The sequence below is a fragment of the Pinus tabuliformis genome, chromosome J (assembly GCF_031772625.1).
Source record: "Pinus tabuliformis cultivar Carrire ecotype Pingquan chromosome J, CPIR1, whole genome shotgun sequence".
Lineage (NCBI taxonomy): Eukaryota > Viridiplantae > Streptophyta > Pinopsida > Pinales > Pinaceae > Pinus > Pinus tabuliformis.
The window spans coordinates 427,788,734-427,807,550 of NC_142295.1; the positions used below are offsets into that span (position 1 = coordinate 427,788,734).

At 36.2% G+C, this 18,817-nt stretch overlaps 1 protein-coding gene across 1 annotated transcript in view; it reads right to left on the bottom strand.

The window, feature by feature from the left end:
* Positions 1-18,817, bottom strand: part of ARF6 (auxin response factor 6) — a 143,178-nt gene that overhangs the window by 68,916 nt on the left and 55,445 nt on the right. Inside the window, exon 10 of the mRNA XM_089377851.1 lies at positions 6,065-6,140. Coding sequence (XP_089233977.1) covers positions 6,065-6,140 — 76 coding nt within the window. The remainder of the gene's footprint in view (positions 1-6,064; positions 6,141-18,817) is intronic.

Here is an 18,817-nt window from a genome sequence, read left to right on the forward strand (position 1 = left end):
TGCCATCGACCACTACACTACTATTAAGATTGGGTATGTTCTATGCTAGAGCAATTTATTTAAATTTTCACAGTTAGCAATCACATCAACATTAAGATAAACTGCAAATAGAACATAAATATAAAACGCAGAAGACAAGCCAAGACAAGAGGACACAAGATGTGGCGCTAGCCAGGGACAAACCCCACAATGTGTGGGGAAACCCTTTGATCAAATCTTCTTTTATCTTCAAAGTTCAGCAGAGAAAGAGAAAGAGAGAGAGAGAGAGAGAGATAATACATTTACAACAGAAGTCAACACTTTGACTTATCTAGATCTAGCATAGATCATTTCTTATAACGATGAGATCAGTTGAAGACATTCTGCTTCAACTGATTCTGCAAGGTGACTCCTTCACCTATCATCGTTCTGCATCTCGTCCATTTGCTGCACCTGATTGTGTAGCACCATCATGCTGCATCATGCATTATCATGCTGCTCATGATCTCATACATCATGCTGCCCATATATCATGTATCATTGTGCTGCCCATCATGTTGCTGCCCATGCTCCATGTATCATTGCGCTGCCCATCCACAATATCTCATACATCATGCTGCTGCCCAAGACTGCGTTATATATATGTGTCCAGATCACACAACGTTCTTATCTCTATGCCACCAAAGTTTATATACCTAGGCAATATCACTTTATGAACACTGTATATAATCCCTGATGACTGTGTTCCATTATATATATGACTGTCTACATACAGCGTATGTATATGACTGTGTACTACAGCGTATGTATATACTCCTGCGTTCCATACATCATTAATATGACTGCGTCCCATAATGAATATGACCTGTATCATGCTGCGTTCCATACAGCTGTTGTCGTTCCATAATATATAAATGCGTTCTTATATGACTGCGTTTACATAATGAATATGACATATATACTTGTGTTCCAACATACAGCTGTTGTCATATATGACTGTGTTCCAATAGCATCATGATTGTGTTTACATAATGAATATCTTCATTCCTATATTGCGTATTTCTGAACAGTGTATATATATAGTTGTGGGTTGCTATGTTGCTACGTGCCATGCTGCGTTCCATTGACCGTGAATATATTTCTCATGAACAGCGTATATAACATGAACAGCGTTGAATGCGTGTTAATAACTTTATGACTGCGGCTGTTCCAGGCATCACGTTGACTGTCCATGAACTGCGTGTAATGATTCCATGTGACAACGGATCCAGGGTTATGGCATGATCTGCGTTCCATATATAATCCAAACTGAGGGCTTCATACCTTGGTTGTAGCGTTCCATTTCAAACTGTGGGTTCCGTATATGATTTACGCTGCCAGATCCGCATACATCGAGAGTGTCAACAATTCTGCGTGCCATGTCTGCACCATACCCTGCGTATGAGTCTTTTATGAACAGCGTGTATGTTGTATAGGGTTTACAGCGTATCAGCGTATAGAGATTGCGTTTAAGTGCTATTGGACAGCGTATAAGATTTCCTCATAAGCCTGTGGCTTACTGTGGCTAGGGTTGAGGTTTCTTCACTGCGGTTACAGCAGCTAGGGCTTCACTACGGCCACTGCAGCTAGGGCTTCACTACAGCCACTGCAGCTAGGGCTTACTGCGTCTTCATTACCATTACTGCAACTTCGTATGGAGAGTCTTCTCTGCGGCTGTGGATAGACCCTTCCCCTTGCTGGGAATAGAATTCTTCATGACCAATGCTCCTGCGTTTTAGATCTAGGGCATCATTTGTAAGGCCAGCGTATTACTCTTGGTGTCTCACTCCTTCTCCAAAAACCCAAGACATGGAGAGGAGGAGATCACTCAAGAATGTGTTATCAAATGACATCAAATCCTCATCTATTTATACCAAAAATGTATAGTTTGAATAGACATGACGTTTGGGCTTCTAGAGCCTACATAAGAGCTGGTCGGCTTGATAATAATTACATAAACAAAATAAATTCATATCTCCATAAATACTTATCGGAATCGGATGATCTTTGGATCAATCCTACACCTCTCGACGAGAGGGATCCAATAAAAATATCAGCTGCCATAAATAAGCTGACCCACATGGAGTTTGGCCCTAGTTGCCAATTTAACCACTGCAAACCCAGGAATATAAACGAACCACAAATTTGAGTCAAGCCACAGAGAATAGACAAATTTAAATGCCAACTGAGTGATCTTCAAGCTTCCTTAATCAAACCTTAGCTCTAATACCATGTTGAGAAATAGGGAAGCTTATAAATTTTACATTAGATTTCTCTTTCATAGTAATTGCTTGTGAATTAGTTGGCTTCTTATTAATATTTATTCTTCTTTATTTCATCAAACAATTACTATAGCATAAACATGAAGATCACAGAAACAAAAGAACACAGAATATAGGCTCTCAGCCAGGGCAAAACCCCTCTCCTAGGGGAAAACCCAATCAAAATCTCTTCTTATAAATCAGATCAAAGTGAGACATCCAAGACCCATGACCACAGAAAAACTTTCACCTCTAGATGCCAAGTCAAACCTTCCATTCTGCTCAACAAATTCATCATCAAGATATCAGCAGCAAGAGAAGTACCAAGGCAGAACTTCCACATATTTCATCTCAAGAAGAAACTCCTTTCATTTCAGACTTCGTCCCTCCTCTTCATCTATCTTCTTTTGCGAAATTTTAGATCAAAAACACATCCATGTGTGTATCCAAATGAGTTCATATCATCTTCTATTTATACTGTCGGGAGGGGTGTGAACAAAAATGTCCATTGAGGAAGGGCTGACTTGTCAAGTACGCAGACTTGGCATCTAGAGGGGTTTTTGACCCAAAATTACATAATAAATATTATTTTTCCTTTTTCTTTTCAAGAGGTCTAAATATGACTTTGATTATTTGACTCAACAAAAGCTAGAAAAATGAAGAACATGCTTATCTAATAAACAATAATAATAATAATTCTTTTGAGCATAATTTTTTTTCTCTCGTTCCTTTTCTTCTTTTTGCTTTTTACATAAAATACATAGAGGTACAATTATGAAGACCAAAACTAGTTACGGATTTCAACAAATACTGCACCTCTAGTCAATCCAGCCATTCCAAGCACTATTGATATTTCCACGTCCTCTTGATTGTTTTAGTTAACTTATGGTTTTTCTACTTCACTTGGAATTTACCATTACTGTGGCACAAATTATAATGTATTGCATAATAAAGTCTTGGTCAGTAGATCTTTTTGGATGTATTCGATTAGTATATGGACATTTGGGATAAAAGACAAACTTTTGTCATTGTTCTGGTTTCCAATCTGTTAGACCACAGCAAAAGGAATTTCATATTATCTAACCTGGTATCAGTATAATAGAAAGACAAATTAACATAATAAGCAAATAATAAACAAGAAGTAACAACAACAACATATTTACTATATGTAAAAATAAAATAAAATGAGTTCAAAAAACTAAAATAAAGTACAGATTCCTTACAATCATAACAAAGATTAATAAACTGCCACAGTGAATTGTGGAACGATGGAAAAATGAACTGACAAAAGTGAAAAGAAGAAAAATTGCAACTATCAAAAGAACTAATTCTCCAGCTCATTTTGTTGATGTTTCAATCCAGTGGAAGTAAATCTGTGTACATACAATCTATAAATTTTTCTACAAGAGAGTAGAAGAAAGTAAATGATAATTTAAAGACAGCCGTTGCGTTTGATCTTTCATAAGTCTGTGAGTTTTTAATGCTAAGTTTTTTGGCCTGCTTCCATTTTACTTGTAAAAATTTTGAGTTTAATCTTGTGCAAATCAGTACATAAGATCCTACCATCAATCTTTTACTACATACTATTTAATGCAACTACAGCAACTATCCGAGCAAGGATACCTAAAATAAGGTCCCTTGCTAATCAAAATCAAAAGGTGGTGGCTATAAGCAGTCATTAGGGTACCATTAGCAAAACCATGTACCCTTGGCCTTAGTTTTATACTAAGTTACCAGGATTTGGATACGGATACAGATTCGGATTCAGATCCGCCAATGTTTTGAAAAGTCAAGATCCGGATACACGAAGGAAACGGCAAATACAAATAATATAAATATTTTTTTATAATTTTAAAAATAAGAATTATAAATTTTATAATATGTAGTTTCCATATATTTGTAAAATGTAATACTTATATAAAATAATTAATATATTCCATTAATAAGTTTAGAATTGATATATTATTTGTGTATTAAATAATAAGTATTCATACAAATTAAATAGTTTATAATTAACATAAAACATAATAATAACTCTTATAAAAATTATTATTATTATAATTTATAAATAACCTATTATAAAAAAAATATTTAATTATTATAAATTAAATTAAAGAACAAAACTATTAAGATTCATTTATAAAGTGAATTGAATTAAAAATTTAACAAGAAGAAGTATCGGAGACCAGACACTTGGGAGCTGGGAATTTAAAGTATTTAATTATTATAAATTAAATTAAAGAACAGAACTATTTAGATTCATTTATCAAATGAATTGGATTAGAAATTTAATAAGATTTAGTATTTACTAAATGAATTGGATTTAGTATGAGACCAAGCACTTGGGAGCTGGGAATTTAAAATCCACATTAAGTGTTTTGTGGGCAAAATAAATTTACATGGGACCTGGAGGCTAACAACTCATGACGCACATATGTTCCGACAGACATTTATCAATGTTAAATAATATGTTAATAATATATTAAATGCCCATTTGAATAATCGTTTGACGCACATATGTTCGGACAGACTTTTGTTACCCAACTGGTCCGACCAACGAACCTTCATTTGCAGAATCAATCAAGCCACCGCCATAGAACACATGATTTTGTAGGTTTGGATTTACTTACTACGAAAGGTTCATTATTTTTGAAAGTGACTCTTAAAGTGCACAGTGCAGATCCCAGTGGATCCGGATCCGGATCCGTATCTGATCTGGGGATCCGCAGATCCAACTACCTAACCCCACGGATCCAGTAACATAGGTTTTATATGTATGAAGCCATATCTAGGGCACAACTAGTGAGATCCTTAGAGGATAGCTCTTAGCCTATGTTTCTATGCATGTTTGTCTCTGACTGGTGACTTTTATAACTAATGTGTGAACAGTTCACTTACAACTGCTAGCTTTGTAAACCTTTTCTTGTTAATAAGCTTTTGACTTCATTGCAAAATTAAAATTAAAACCAAAAAAAAAAATTACTAGCCTTTTGAACCAACACTTGTATACAAGTTAAGAACCCAATAGCAGGAACATTGGCTAGGAACAATAGCATTCTTTCACATTTTGTCTTCGCAATAACAGACCCTTTGTTGAGATGCCACAGTGATTCTTACATGCAAATCACACTATGGATAGACTCCTCCTTAACTTCACGCCCTAAAAAGAAAAATATATATTCTGAATTTTGATGCAATGCTTCCAAATATACATGAATAGGAGTAGTCCTACACATTAAGGAACTCCTCACATAATGTAAATATCTTTTCCAATATTAGCATATACTATTTTATGGAAAATGATTTCTTCCAAGGTTTTATAACAAACAAACAAGAAACTCACAAGGTCAAGTAGACTGCCAATGCATTCACGGCAAATAAAACAGAATCATAAACCCCCTGATTTAACTATGGCGATCCACAATCAACAACAATCTTATTTACAACACAAGGCAGTGCAGCATCATCAGCAAATGACTAAAAAGAACAACATTTAAGAAGGAAATGTATGCAACAATAGAAATGGTGAAGAACAATAATTATTTAAAGAAGCTTATAAAACCCATCATTGGGATGATCCAAGTAATAAAGAGCATCATTTGTACCACACTTTTTATATTTAGAAAACAAAAATTGTAATCACAAACGCAGTTGTGCATGATACAGAAATAATTTAGAAATATCATTATGTTTTCCTCCTCAGTGAAATTCAAGAGAGTGCATATATCAAAATGCTAATATGTTTCCCTTCTTGAACTATGTAGCGATTTTTCATGTGCAAATACCTTAACAGAACGCCAATGTGAATTTGGCCATCGAACCTGATCCAAGTCACTTATGCCAGTTATGGTGCCCATATATCTGCAAGAAGCATATAATATATAAGAATATTTGAACATGAGATATGTAAGTAAAATCACAATTGAATATAAGTAGATAAGGAAAACACCAACAGAAGAGAACAATGAGGAACACCAACAAAACAAAACCAAATTAAGTACTGAGTAATCAAGTGGAAGGCCCAAAAGATGGAGAAAGAGTAGCAAAATTAGATTTCAAAAATGTACAGTTAATATGACAGTACCATTGGAAAAAGCAACATTGTCTGCTATAATACCAAGAATTTACAATAACCCTCTCAAGCAAAGAATAGTATTTTCATCTAGCAGAAGTCTTAGTGGACAAATTAGTTGCTTTTAATGACTACAATCAAGAATACTGTCAGAGGAAACTTAGACAGCTTGACAATTAATGATTCATGTCAATTTATCTAGAAATATAATACAACTTTCCATGTGGCAAGTTTAAATTCTTTACAAAAATTCAACTAAACAATCTGCAGAGATGTTGGCCATTCCGAACCATCTCAAACTAACCAGCATCTTGACCAGTCTACTGTCTATTGCAACCACACTCTCCTTGTATCAATCCCGTTCATCCTAGCAACATGGAAAAAGACAATCCATTGCAGAGCTGAATAGTAGTAACACATAGGTACCAGACCCACCTATGGCTGATCCAGGATCCACGTTTCCATGAATCTGGATCTGCTCAGGATTCATTCCCAGTTTGAAAGTGCATGGAGGTTACAAAAACCATGGGCCTATAAACCACCAACAATAAAACCAATTATTACAGCAAAAAGAAATACAAAAGTACATAACCTTCCATGGAAAGGTATCGAGGCAACCCTTTACACATATTTAAATGAGCTCCTTGTTATAATTTAACTATGTTGCACGGTGGCCCGTCGCCACCAAAAAATCCCTTGTATCCGATATTTCAGCATTTCAGGGACATTTACACGGGTCGGGAATGTCCCCAATTCTTTTGGGGACATCATCAAGGACTTGAGGACATCCAATCCATTCCCAATCCATCCCCGACAGATTTTGGGGACTTTTCAGCCACTATTCCGCCATCCCCAAGGTAAAAATGGTGTGTCTAATCCGATTTTGACTGGGAAATGGATAAAATGAACTTTTTGGAGTAACTTTCTCGCCATTGTCAGCATCTTAAAATGCCACACACTCCATCTGCAATACTTCTATGCAACCTTCAGCATCTCCTTCGAACATGTGTGTCATGATATTTCACTCAGAACTTCATCATTGATGACCTAAACACATAGATTTTAAAACCGGCCTAGCTAACCGGTTATCAATCTAACCAGCCAGTCAACAGGGCCACCGGTTGGAACCGGAGCAAAAACCCAGTTAAGGAGGCAGGATGGCAAGAAATTGGCACTAACCGGTCATAACCGGCCGGTTCTGTCCTAAACCGATCGGTTACCTGCCATGCCCACCGAGGACCCACAGAGCGGCTTTCTCAATGATGTTTAGGGGTTTTGGAGGGAAATTAAGGGTACTTTCCCTCCAAAAACACCCTCTCCAAGCCTTTAAGAAGCCTCTCTCCCTCTCATTTGTCTCACACATCTGATTTGGAGTGTTTATGAGTGTTCGTGAGTTTGTTTGGGAGCTTGGAGAGTGTTGAGTTTTTGCTGGAGTAGTCATCTTGGAGTTGGAGTTGGGGCTATTTTGGAAATAGTTTGTAGCTGTCAATGGAGTTGGCATCTTCAAGAGGAGGCTAAGGAAGCTAGTTTGCATTTCCAAGTAAGGATTTTCACTTGAAAATTCCTAATTTGACTGTTGTCCATGAATTAAATTTTTTTTATGTGTTATAAATTTATGAACTTCTCACTTCTATCATCTATGCTATCAAATTTTGTAGCTTGCATGTGCATTTGTTTTCCTAAATTTAGCTTTGGTTTTCCATGTTGCTTAGTTGCAATTTTTTTTTTAAATGGCAGATTTCTTTGCAAATTGTAATTATTTCAAGCAAACATGGCTCCAAAAGGAAAGGACAGTGCATGGGCTCATTGTGATGTAATTGATGGAAAAATGATATGCAAATTATGCCATAAATCTATTGGAGGTAGGGGTATTCTTAGATTGAAACAACACTTGGCTGGGGTAAGAGGCCAAGTAAAGCCATGTGATGCACCAAATGCAGTGTTAGGTCCTATTAGCCCAGAATACATTTCCAAGCTCGAAAAGTTTTATGAGGATAAGGCTAGGGAGAAGGCCATCCAACATGACATTGCAAGAGGGAATTATTAGAAGCCATGAAAGAGAGTGGGTATGATGATTATGAGATTCAAGACTCAACTTCTATCCCTTCCACCAATGACCCCTTTCACTATCTTCGTCCTTCTTGTGCCCAACCATCAAAAGGAACAAAGAGAACAAACATCCAAAGTTTTTTCTCATCTTCTGCCAACATTGCCTCTTCTAATGCCACTTCCTCTCAGCCAAGTTGTCAACCCACTTTGGATCAACATTGGAAAAAACAATGCAAAGAAACTTCTCATCAATACATTGCTAGATGGTGGTATGATTCAGATATCCCATTTAATGTTGCTCGCTCACCTTATTACCAAGCTATGTGGGACTCTGTTATAGCTGCAGGAAAAGGCTTCAAAGGCCCTAGTATGCATGACTTGAGGGGAGCTCTTTTGCAAAAAGAGATATCTTCCATTGATGAGTATCTGGTTGAGTTTAAAGATTCATGGCTCAAAACAAGTTGTTCCATCATGTCAAATGGATGGCCCGATGGAAAGAACCGCACTATTATTAATTTTCTTGTTTCTTGCCCTCAAGGAACCATCTTTTTGAGATCAGTTGATGCAACTGATAAGGTGAAGGATGCAGCCCTTCTCTTCGAGCTTTTGGATGACTTTTGTCGGGAAGTTTGGGAGCAGCATGTTGTGCAGGTCATCACCGATAAGGCCTCAAACTATGTTCTTGCTGGAAAGAGGCTTGCGTCCAAATATAAGACCATATTTTGGACTCCATGTGCTACACCTTGCATAGACCTCATGCTTGACGACATAGGCAAAGTGGAGTGGGTAAAAAACATTGTAGAGCATGCCAAGTGCATTACAAAATACATTTACAACCACTCATGAGTATTGAGCCTAATGAGGAAAAACACTGGGGAAAAGAGCTTTTTAGGCTTGCAATTACGAGATTTGCAACTCACTTCCTCACGTTGCAATGTCTCGATGGTCAACATAAAAACTTGCAGAAAATGTTTTCTTTTGAAGAATGGTTTGAATCTCGGTGGGCTCGTAGACAAGATGGAAAAGACACCAAAAAGAAAGTGTTAGACAATTATTTTTGGAAAAGGTCTGTAGAGCTTGTGAAAATTACCGAGCCCCTTGTTAAGGTGCTAAGGATGTTGGATGGGGAAAAATTGGCCATGGGCTACATTTATGAGGCTATGGATCAGCCGAAGGAGCAGATACGGGCAACTTACAATGACAGGGTAGCTAAATATGGCCGTATATGGGAGATCATTGATAACAGATGGAACAATCAACTCCATCGTCTTATACATGCAGCGGGGTATTTTTTGAACCCAAAGTATCATTATAAAAATTGGCTAGGAGATCTGCATGATGGGGAGGTCAGAGCTGGATTGATTAATTGCTTGGAGCGCATGGTCCCTACCCATGTAGACTAGTGGGAAATATATAGACAACTTACTGTTTTCACTATGCAAGTGCTACCTTTGGCAAAAACTTGGCAAAGATGGCAAGAGATGTGGATCAACCAGGTAAGCAATTCCAATTTCCAATTTGTTTCTCTTTTCAAGTTAAAATTCTCTACATTCTTTACAATTCAAATTATAAACTAAGTTACTAATTAATGTCTTTTTCTTTGCAACACGTTGGTGGGAGTCATTTGGTGGCCAGTGCCCTCAATTGCAAAGGTTTGTAATTAGAGACCTCAGTCAAACTTGCACCGCTTTAGGTTGTGAGCGCAATTAGTCTGTTTTTGAGCGCATACACACGAAGAAGAGAAACCATTTGGAACAAAAACCGTTAAATGATCTTGTTTTCGTGCAATACAACCTTTGACTGAGAAGGAACCAAATGATGAACAAAACCCCTGATCTAGATCCCATTGTGTTGGACGATATTGATCCAACGTCAGAATGGGTGGAGGAGACTGAAGATCCTGTGTTTGAGGCTGATTTTGATATCGACATGGCTTTAGCGGGGGATGAAGTAGATTTTGTGGCGGCATCAGAACCAAGATCAATAGCAGCATCAAGGAAAGGCAAAGAACCAATGGAAGGCACTAGTCGTGCAGGTCGACAAACTCGTGCTTCCATTAGGTCCACTTCTATTGTTATTGGTGGCATTGCTACTGAGGTTGCAGATCAGGTTGAGGCATCCTCAAACTCTGAACAAGATGATGTCTATGTAGCTCCTGATGATGATCCTATGGCTAGTAGTGGTGATGAACTTGATGATTGATCATGTGTACACTATAGACTTGTAGTAGGCCAATGGCCTTATAGCTTGCAGCATTGTTTTTGGACTTTATAGGCCATTTAGAGCCTCATTGCTTATGTATTTTGCTATTTTGTCCATGATATGTATTGCACTCGGTGCCATTTTGATATATTCACCTTTACATGGTATATAAATGAGCAAACTTTTCATATTTTGTCTCTATTGGCTTGGAATCATGGTTTTAAATCTTAAAAATAGTTTTGTTTCACTAAAAATTACTTATTTGATGTATTTTTCTAAAACCAGTTCATTTAGACCAAACCAGTGCCGGTTAGTAAACCAGTTCATTAGGTGGACCGGTTTCGGTTTTAAAAACATTGTGTAAACATGGCTAAGTGTAATTCAAGTTTGAGAATCAGAATATCTTATTATATTCTCACCATTGTCAATTCTATAATGTGCACCTAACCAAATGTCATTGAGATTCATAGAGACATCCTCCATATTTGAAATTTTTGAATTTGAATTCAATGCATAGTTTTAAAGTTATATGTCATCCTTGTGATGCATACATGTAATTGTGTCTGTGTCTGTGTGTTATAGTAAGTGTATTGTGTTACAGTGGTCTTATGGGACTCTAAGAACTTCTTGCGCTTGTACCAAATTTGTCTCTAGAGTATAGAAAAAAATATAGCAACAAAATGTAAACACCCAATGTATCACATATTCTTTGAAGCATCCAAATACTAAATCTCTTAAGCATCCAAGTACGAAAGACTGTAAATCCCTGTGTAGAATGACTTTGTTTCTAAAATATTTCCTTAGAGCCTCCATTCTCTGTTTTTTAGGTTCAAACAAACAAACAAAAAGGAGAAATATTCTAGTCTTGTTTACTAAACCAGCAAACAATGTCCATGATATTTACACTTTTCTTTCTCCCCATTCTACATTCATGCCATAGGAATGCTTGCCACATAGCAAAGTTCCCTAACACTATAAGAACAAAGCAATCAGCGTACTTAGCCTACAGCGAATTGTTTCATCTTTGCAATGCTCAATGAAAATGAGTGCTATATTTAAATCCAAACTCTCACTTTTGCAACGGAATCATAGATTTCATCATCTTTACTAAGGCAAATAAGCCATTGGCCCAATTGTTTTAAGATTTCATGACATTTACTATAGCTAGTAAGCTATTGGCTTTTTTTCTTTTTAAGATTTATGATTTATCTTTATGCACATGGTGAATGTAAAATAATAATTAATATTATTATTATTTTATAATATATGTTTGTGTGTTATTCATTGTTGTCCTCTGGAAAATTTATGGATGCGTTCTAACTGTACCGAAAATTCATCCCGCGTCCCCAAAGAGGATGCAACCTAGTTATTTAAGCATCTCATCATTTATTCACTTTCAACTATATTATCATTTATAAATCTCATGACATTTAGTAGATTTAGCAAGCATATCTACTTCATTGGTATTATGTTATGAATAAAATATATAAAAATAATATAACTAAATAATAACTAGTTAAATAATAATTAATTAGTGAAGAGGCATGTCTCCAAGTACATGACCATTCATGAAAGAGCACCTGCCTAGGTATACAAGCGAGCCCTCATTTGTAACAATCATCATCTCATATCTTCTGCACATTTCTTATATAGTATATTATTGTCCTACCATGGATATTTATATATTTCATATCCTCAAAGTATTTTCATGCATTTATGAACTTTGTTCATAACATTGGTATCAGAGTTATTTGATTCTCTAGTTGTTCAACCGATGTATCAAAGCCTAGTTTACCGAGAAATTGCAATTGGAAGATCAAGAGAGATACAAAATAGCCAAACTTTAGCAAAACAAGGAAGCATTATAACAGGAATATAAAGATCTTGCAAATATGCGTTACAAGGAAGTAATGGAAAAGAACGAAGAAATTTCTCACCTCAAGGACCACGTTAAAAAATTACTTGTGCAAATCAAGAAGACTAAGGTCACAAAGAAGGAACTCAAGAAGCACTTAACAGAACAAGGAGGAAAATTTACGTTTAAAGAACTTTAATAAAAATTTATCAGAACAAATCAAAAGTATAAAAAATGAAGAAAATGACACTAAGAATTAAGACAACAATCCAGAAAGCGAAAAACTTTCACGTCTAGGGAATCATAATCAAAACCTTCTTACGCAAATAAAGAAGCTTAAAAGTGACAAGAAGTCGCTAGAAGACAAGTTTGAACAAGTTACTCAAGAAGAAGTATCGAAGTCTCTAGTCGTCACAGTCCAAGTTAAAGATAAAGGAACGAATACCTATCCATTCAATATCACAACTCAAAAAGAGGATAAACCAATTGAAGTGAAGACGTACTCAAAAGTTACAGTACAAGCAACGGAAATTTCAAGTGAAGATTTCACAATTAATTAAGCGACTTTTGTACCTAAAAGAAATCAGATACCTTCAATAAACCAAGATATCACCACAAACAGTTTAGGGGGAGATCAAATAACAAGAGCTCCTTATCGTCATCCAAATTATAAAGGCAAACATCTCAAACAATCCGTATACCCAAACCAGTGACTTATGTTTCCAAGAACATCGATGTCACCATTATCCAATGTTGTGATAACAATTCATCCCAAGTTTTCAGTAATCGCAAGATTCCACAAAATATTATTTTTAGATGGTTAGATAGTTTTGCAGTACAACAATTTTGTACCACACTCAAGAGTTCATATAGTCTTGTATCATCAAAGATGATAGTTCCACATGTTAAGGAGACAAGGAAACATTGTGAGACGGAAAAAGATATTAAGCTTTCTCATCAATACCCTTTAAGGACAAAGCTTTTCTAAAGGGGAAGGCAATATTACAAATAAAATATTTTAAAATAATAATTAATTAGTGAAGAGGCATGTCTCTAAGGACATGATCGTTCGTGAAAGGGCACCTGCCTAGGTATATAAGTGGGCCCTCATTTGTAACAATCATCATCTCATATCTTCTATACATTTCTTATATGATATATTATTGTCCTACCATGAATATTTATATATTTTAGACCTTCCGAGTATTTTGTTGCGTTTATGAACTTTCTCCATAACACATAACAACAAAAAATTAAGTAAAACGGCCATGATTTTTGTCGTCACCATTTTATATGTATTTATATCATGATACAATGGACAATATAATTTTCATTCTTCAAGAAATAAAGAAAAAAATCAGTCATACAATAAATAAAACATTTGAATAAATGCAAATACATTGAATAAACCTACTCCAAAAACAATGTAAAGACAAAATATTCGAAGAAAACAATGACGAAAATGACCCTCGTGATAAAGAAGACTTGAGGCTTGAAGCAAAGAACTCGTCCCCTAAAGAAGCAATAAACAAATTTCTATAAATCAGAGATTACAAAGGAACCTGTAGCGGTTATTTAGTCAATACATGTTTCTAGCTCTCAAAGCTCCAATGGAGATTGCAAGTACATAGGGAAACTTTATAAGTCCTCAAGGCCCTTAACAAGATACAATAAAAGCTTTCCATCTATGGATAATACGAAGAAACCCACATAGGTTTCTCAATGCCCATGGACTCCTCTCTATTCAACTTCGAAGGTGATAGATGGGTTGAGCTACAATAGTGCCAAGGTAGACATACAAATGTGTAGAATAATCCTCCACATGCTCAACGCAGAATGTGTAGAATAATCATCTGGACCTCCACATGTTGAACACAGGTTGTGTCTCGTTCAATGACAAATTAGGGGTCATGAATAGAAAAATGAATGAGAAATACTCAATTTATCATTTACATACTTGTGTATTCACCCATCCTTAGCTTGGTATAAATGTGAAGATGCAAGAAGCAGCCTTCATTGTTGCACAGTGCAAGGAGTCGAGGGATTATAATCAATCATTGCATGATCCAAAATAGTAATGATTTCATCAGCGTAGAGGAGGTTTTGAACGTTTTTGTCGATGTAGAATTAAAAAAATAAAATAACAAAATACCATCTAAAATATTTTCATTACACTTGGATTGAGGACAACAATTTTGAAAAGTCAATGTTATATAAAAAATAATAATACTAAATACATACATATATATATATATATACATTTTTTTTTTGCTAAGTAAATTTAATCTATTATATACAAAAAAGAGAACAATTACATCTTTGGATAACATAGAGCCATCAAGCCTGTGGGTTAGGCCGTTTGTTCATGACAGATTCAAAAACAGAGAGATTGAGACTTACTTCCCTCGCACGGGAGACAGAGTGATGCATATAACCGACACTAGACATTCCCTGTGAAGGGTATACAGACACAAGTAGCATCGCCACATCAGACACTAGACAGTAGAGACGGTACAGAAAACATGAAGAAAGATTGACAGACAGAACCATAGATAACCTGTCCTCCTTTTCGTTTAGGCATCCAAAAATGGTGAGAGCTGGAACCTGGATTACTCATCGGGCTCCTCCTCTACGATCCTACACCAACCCATTTCCGGTTCCTGCATGTCTGGCTGAGCATGGGCCTCCATCATGAAGCTGATGGCACTGGCTGGTTGGGGCTGCCCCTTTTGCATTTCCGAGGTGGGCTTTGGAGAGCTGGGATTATGGACTTCCTCAGAATGTGGAATTGGAGCGCTGGATTCTCCCTCGTGCTGAGCTTCCTCGATGAAGAGAACAGAGACATGAGCCGTTATTCGAGGGCGCGTGAGAGAGCAGTTGAACGAGAAAGTGGCTGAACCAAATGAAGACGAATTAGCCGAGTCTGGAGAATTTGGGTCCATGTAGTGGCTAGGGGTCAGAATGCGCTCTGTTCCCCGATGATGAGAAGGAATCCCCAAGGAGCCTGATTCAGCAGGGGGCGTGAGGGGGTTCCTCTTCCAGATCCTCTGCGACTCAGCATAAGCTGGCGGGGTCTCGGCATCGCGTAATGACAAACTCGAACAGCAGCAAGAAAGTCTCCAAAAGCTGAGCTACCTTGACCAGTAGTGACACCACAGGGGTTGTTGCTTGTCTCTGTGAGGAAATTACACCGCCAGAGCGTAGCCTCAAGCTCAATTCGAAACCAGCCTCCGACGTCAGACCTTCCCCAGACCCATTCTTTCTCAAAGCTCCAAATCTTACCGAACTGAATGAAGCATAGACTCAGATTACTGGCAGTGAGGTCACTTAAAACGCAGGTGCCATTCCCTCGATCCTCACCCGCCATTACTATGGCAATTAAGTTCGCTGCAAACCGAAATCCTCCTGAGCAGGCGTAAATGGACAGTGTTGTAATTCCAAGACCAAACATATGAGCTCCCGTGGTGTTAATCACCCTCGCATTTATGTCTTCCCACCTGAAGTTCTGTCCGGCGAGCATGCTGGACAGGTGCCAGCCATGCTCTGCCTCCTCCGTCCCATCGTGGTTATTGCTCTACAGATCACCCGCATCCGGGGATATATATATACATATAGACACACACACATAAGGTAATTAAATAAGAGAACAAAATAAAAGAAAGATAATAACTAAATACATAAAGTTAAAATTGGTTTTCATCAAATACCATCGGTTACCACAACCATGGGCCCATAAACCACCAACGCTAAAACCAACTACTGATCGTAAAAATAAATATAAAAGGACTTAACCTTTCATGATAATGAATCAAGGCACTACTTACACATATTTAAATGGGGCCCTCATTGTAATCTAGGCATCTCAACATTAATTCACATTTTTATATATTGTTATTTATTTATCTCATAACATTTTGTAAATTTAGCAACCATATTTGCTTCATTGGTATGAGAGTGAAAAATTTCAAACATTAAAGTTAAATCGCCATAAGTTTGGTTGTCGCCATTTTATATATATTTATATCTTGATAAAACAATGGAAACTATAATTCCCATTTTTTATGAAATAAGGAATAAACTCAGTGATACTTTCATTGACATGATAAATAAAACATTTGAAATTATAAATACATTGAACACAAACCTGCTCCAAAAATAGTGTAAAAACAAAATATTCCCCTTTAAAAATGAGGGCAATGACCCTACTGATGAAGAAAACCCAAAGCTTGAAGTAAAGGACTCGTCCCCTGAAGAAATTGCAACAAATTTCTATAAATCAGAGATTGCATAGAACCTATAGTGGGTATTAAGCTAACACTTGGTTCTAGCTCGCAAAGCCACATTGGATTTGCAAATGCACAAAGAAATTTTATAATCCCTCAAAGCCTTTAACAAGATATAACAAAAGCTTTCCCTATACAGATAGTACTAGCAAAGCCATAAAGGCTTATCAATGCTCAAGTACTCCTCTATATTCAACTTTGGAGTTGATAGATGGCTCAAGCTACAACAATGCCAAGGCCAACATATCAAAGACTAAAATAATCCTCTACATGCTCAAATCAAGTTGTGTCCTATTAAATGACAAATGGGGGGTCATTAGCAGAAAACTGCACAAGATCGTGTATTCATACAAGAAGCAGCTTTCATTTTTTCACAACGGAAGGAAATGTCTGAGGATTACAATCAATCATTGCATCATCCAGATCGCGATGATGTCACTGCCTTGAAGGAGGTTTTAAAAGTTCTTGTTAGAGGTAGAATTTAAAACAATTATAAAAAAGTTCCATCTACACATATTTAAATGAGGTCCTCATTATAATTCGAGCATCTCATTAATCACGCACTTTTGTATATAACTAATATTTATTTATCTCACAACAATGAGAAAATATAGCAAGCATATCTACTAAAAGGTTCTCTCTTTAAAAGTCAGTAGAACATCTAGCCCCTGATAAATACTATAAAAGCAAGTGAATTCAATATGATCTCTAGTCAATCACTAAAAACAAGAAGCAAGATGGTTAAAACTTCCTAGATAAGCATTATAGAAGCCTCTATGTTGAAATAGGTACTTAAATGACAACAAGCCAAATGAAGGGAAATGCACCTAGACCAACAAAAGGCCAAATCAACCATCATTATTTGAGTCTTGACACAAGTTCTTAGCTTAAGAAACCCCCTGGAAGAAGATATCTCTCTTTATTACAACATTGTATTCAATTATATTTGAGACAACAACCCGATTACTTTGAACATATCATTAAACCTCATGAACTAGGTCCCATCCTGAACAAATTCAATTCCAAGTGTTTTATCTACATGGTCTAGAAGATATAGTTTCTCTATCCTACAATGCCCCCCTTTTGATGGTTGGGATCAACCTTATATACCTTACACAATAAAGATAAAAGGCCAAAAGAAGAGGAGAATGTTACAAACCTACTTTTAGATAGAAATCATCAAGAACTTCAACTTGACCCTTCACAAAAATCTTAAAAAGAATATATTCACAATGTTATACAAATAGGTTAACGCCCCAAGACATTAAACATGGTAAGAAACTAAATCCTACACAAGCAAAAAAATAATATGAGATTGATATAAAAGTGTATTTGTTTAAAGCAAGGTGATATAGATACAAACATTTTCAATGGATGGTGACTGAAAGTAGATTCTAGAACAATATTATGGAAATCTCAAGGCATATGATTCAACCTTTGAAAACTTTCTTCAAAATAAAGTAATATGCCTATGCACAATTTAAGGATCCCAATACAAATCCCCATCCCAAAAGGAAAAAGCTAAGGAAAATATGCTTCATAGCATTATACACATTCTCTATGAATTAGATTTTTGGTTATGTGGTAATTTGATGTTTACAGAAGAACCATAAATGATAATTTTCCAAAAGAAATCAAGTAAAGCTTCATGAACCAATAGCTTATGACAACCTTACTATAAAAGTAGGAATATTATTATTGATGATCACTTGGGCACACTGAAAAAATCAAAATGGAGGTGCAACTCTTCCTTGATAGCTTCTATTCCAAAACAATAACAAAAGCTTGTCCAACTTCTTGCACTAACAAGATTTTGAAGAAGTAGCAAAAAGGATTCCAAATACTAATCTATAATATCTTATCTATAAAATAAGAAGGCATCATCCCAAAGAGACAATAGCTTTAACACTAGAAGTCTAGTACAACAAGAGTTTGCTCTCACAGATTATAGATTGACACTTGTTGATGTTTGTAGCTTGAGCAAGTACTTATGCACAAGCCTAAGTGTTTGGGCATGCAAGAAGTTGCCCAAATTGTCTTTAGGATACTTGCTCAAGTATTGAGTAAGTTGCTTCTC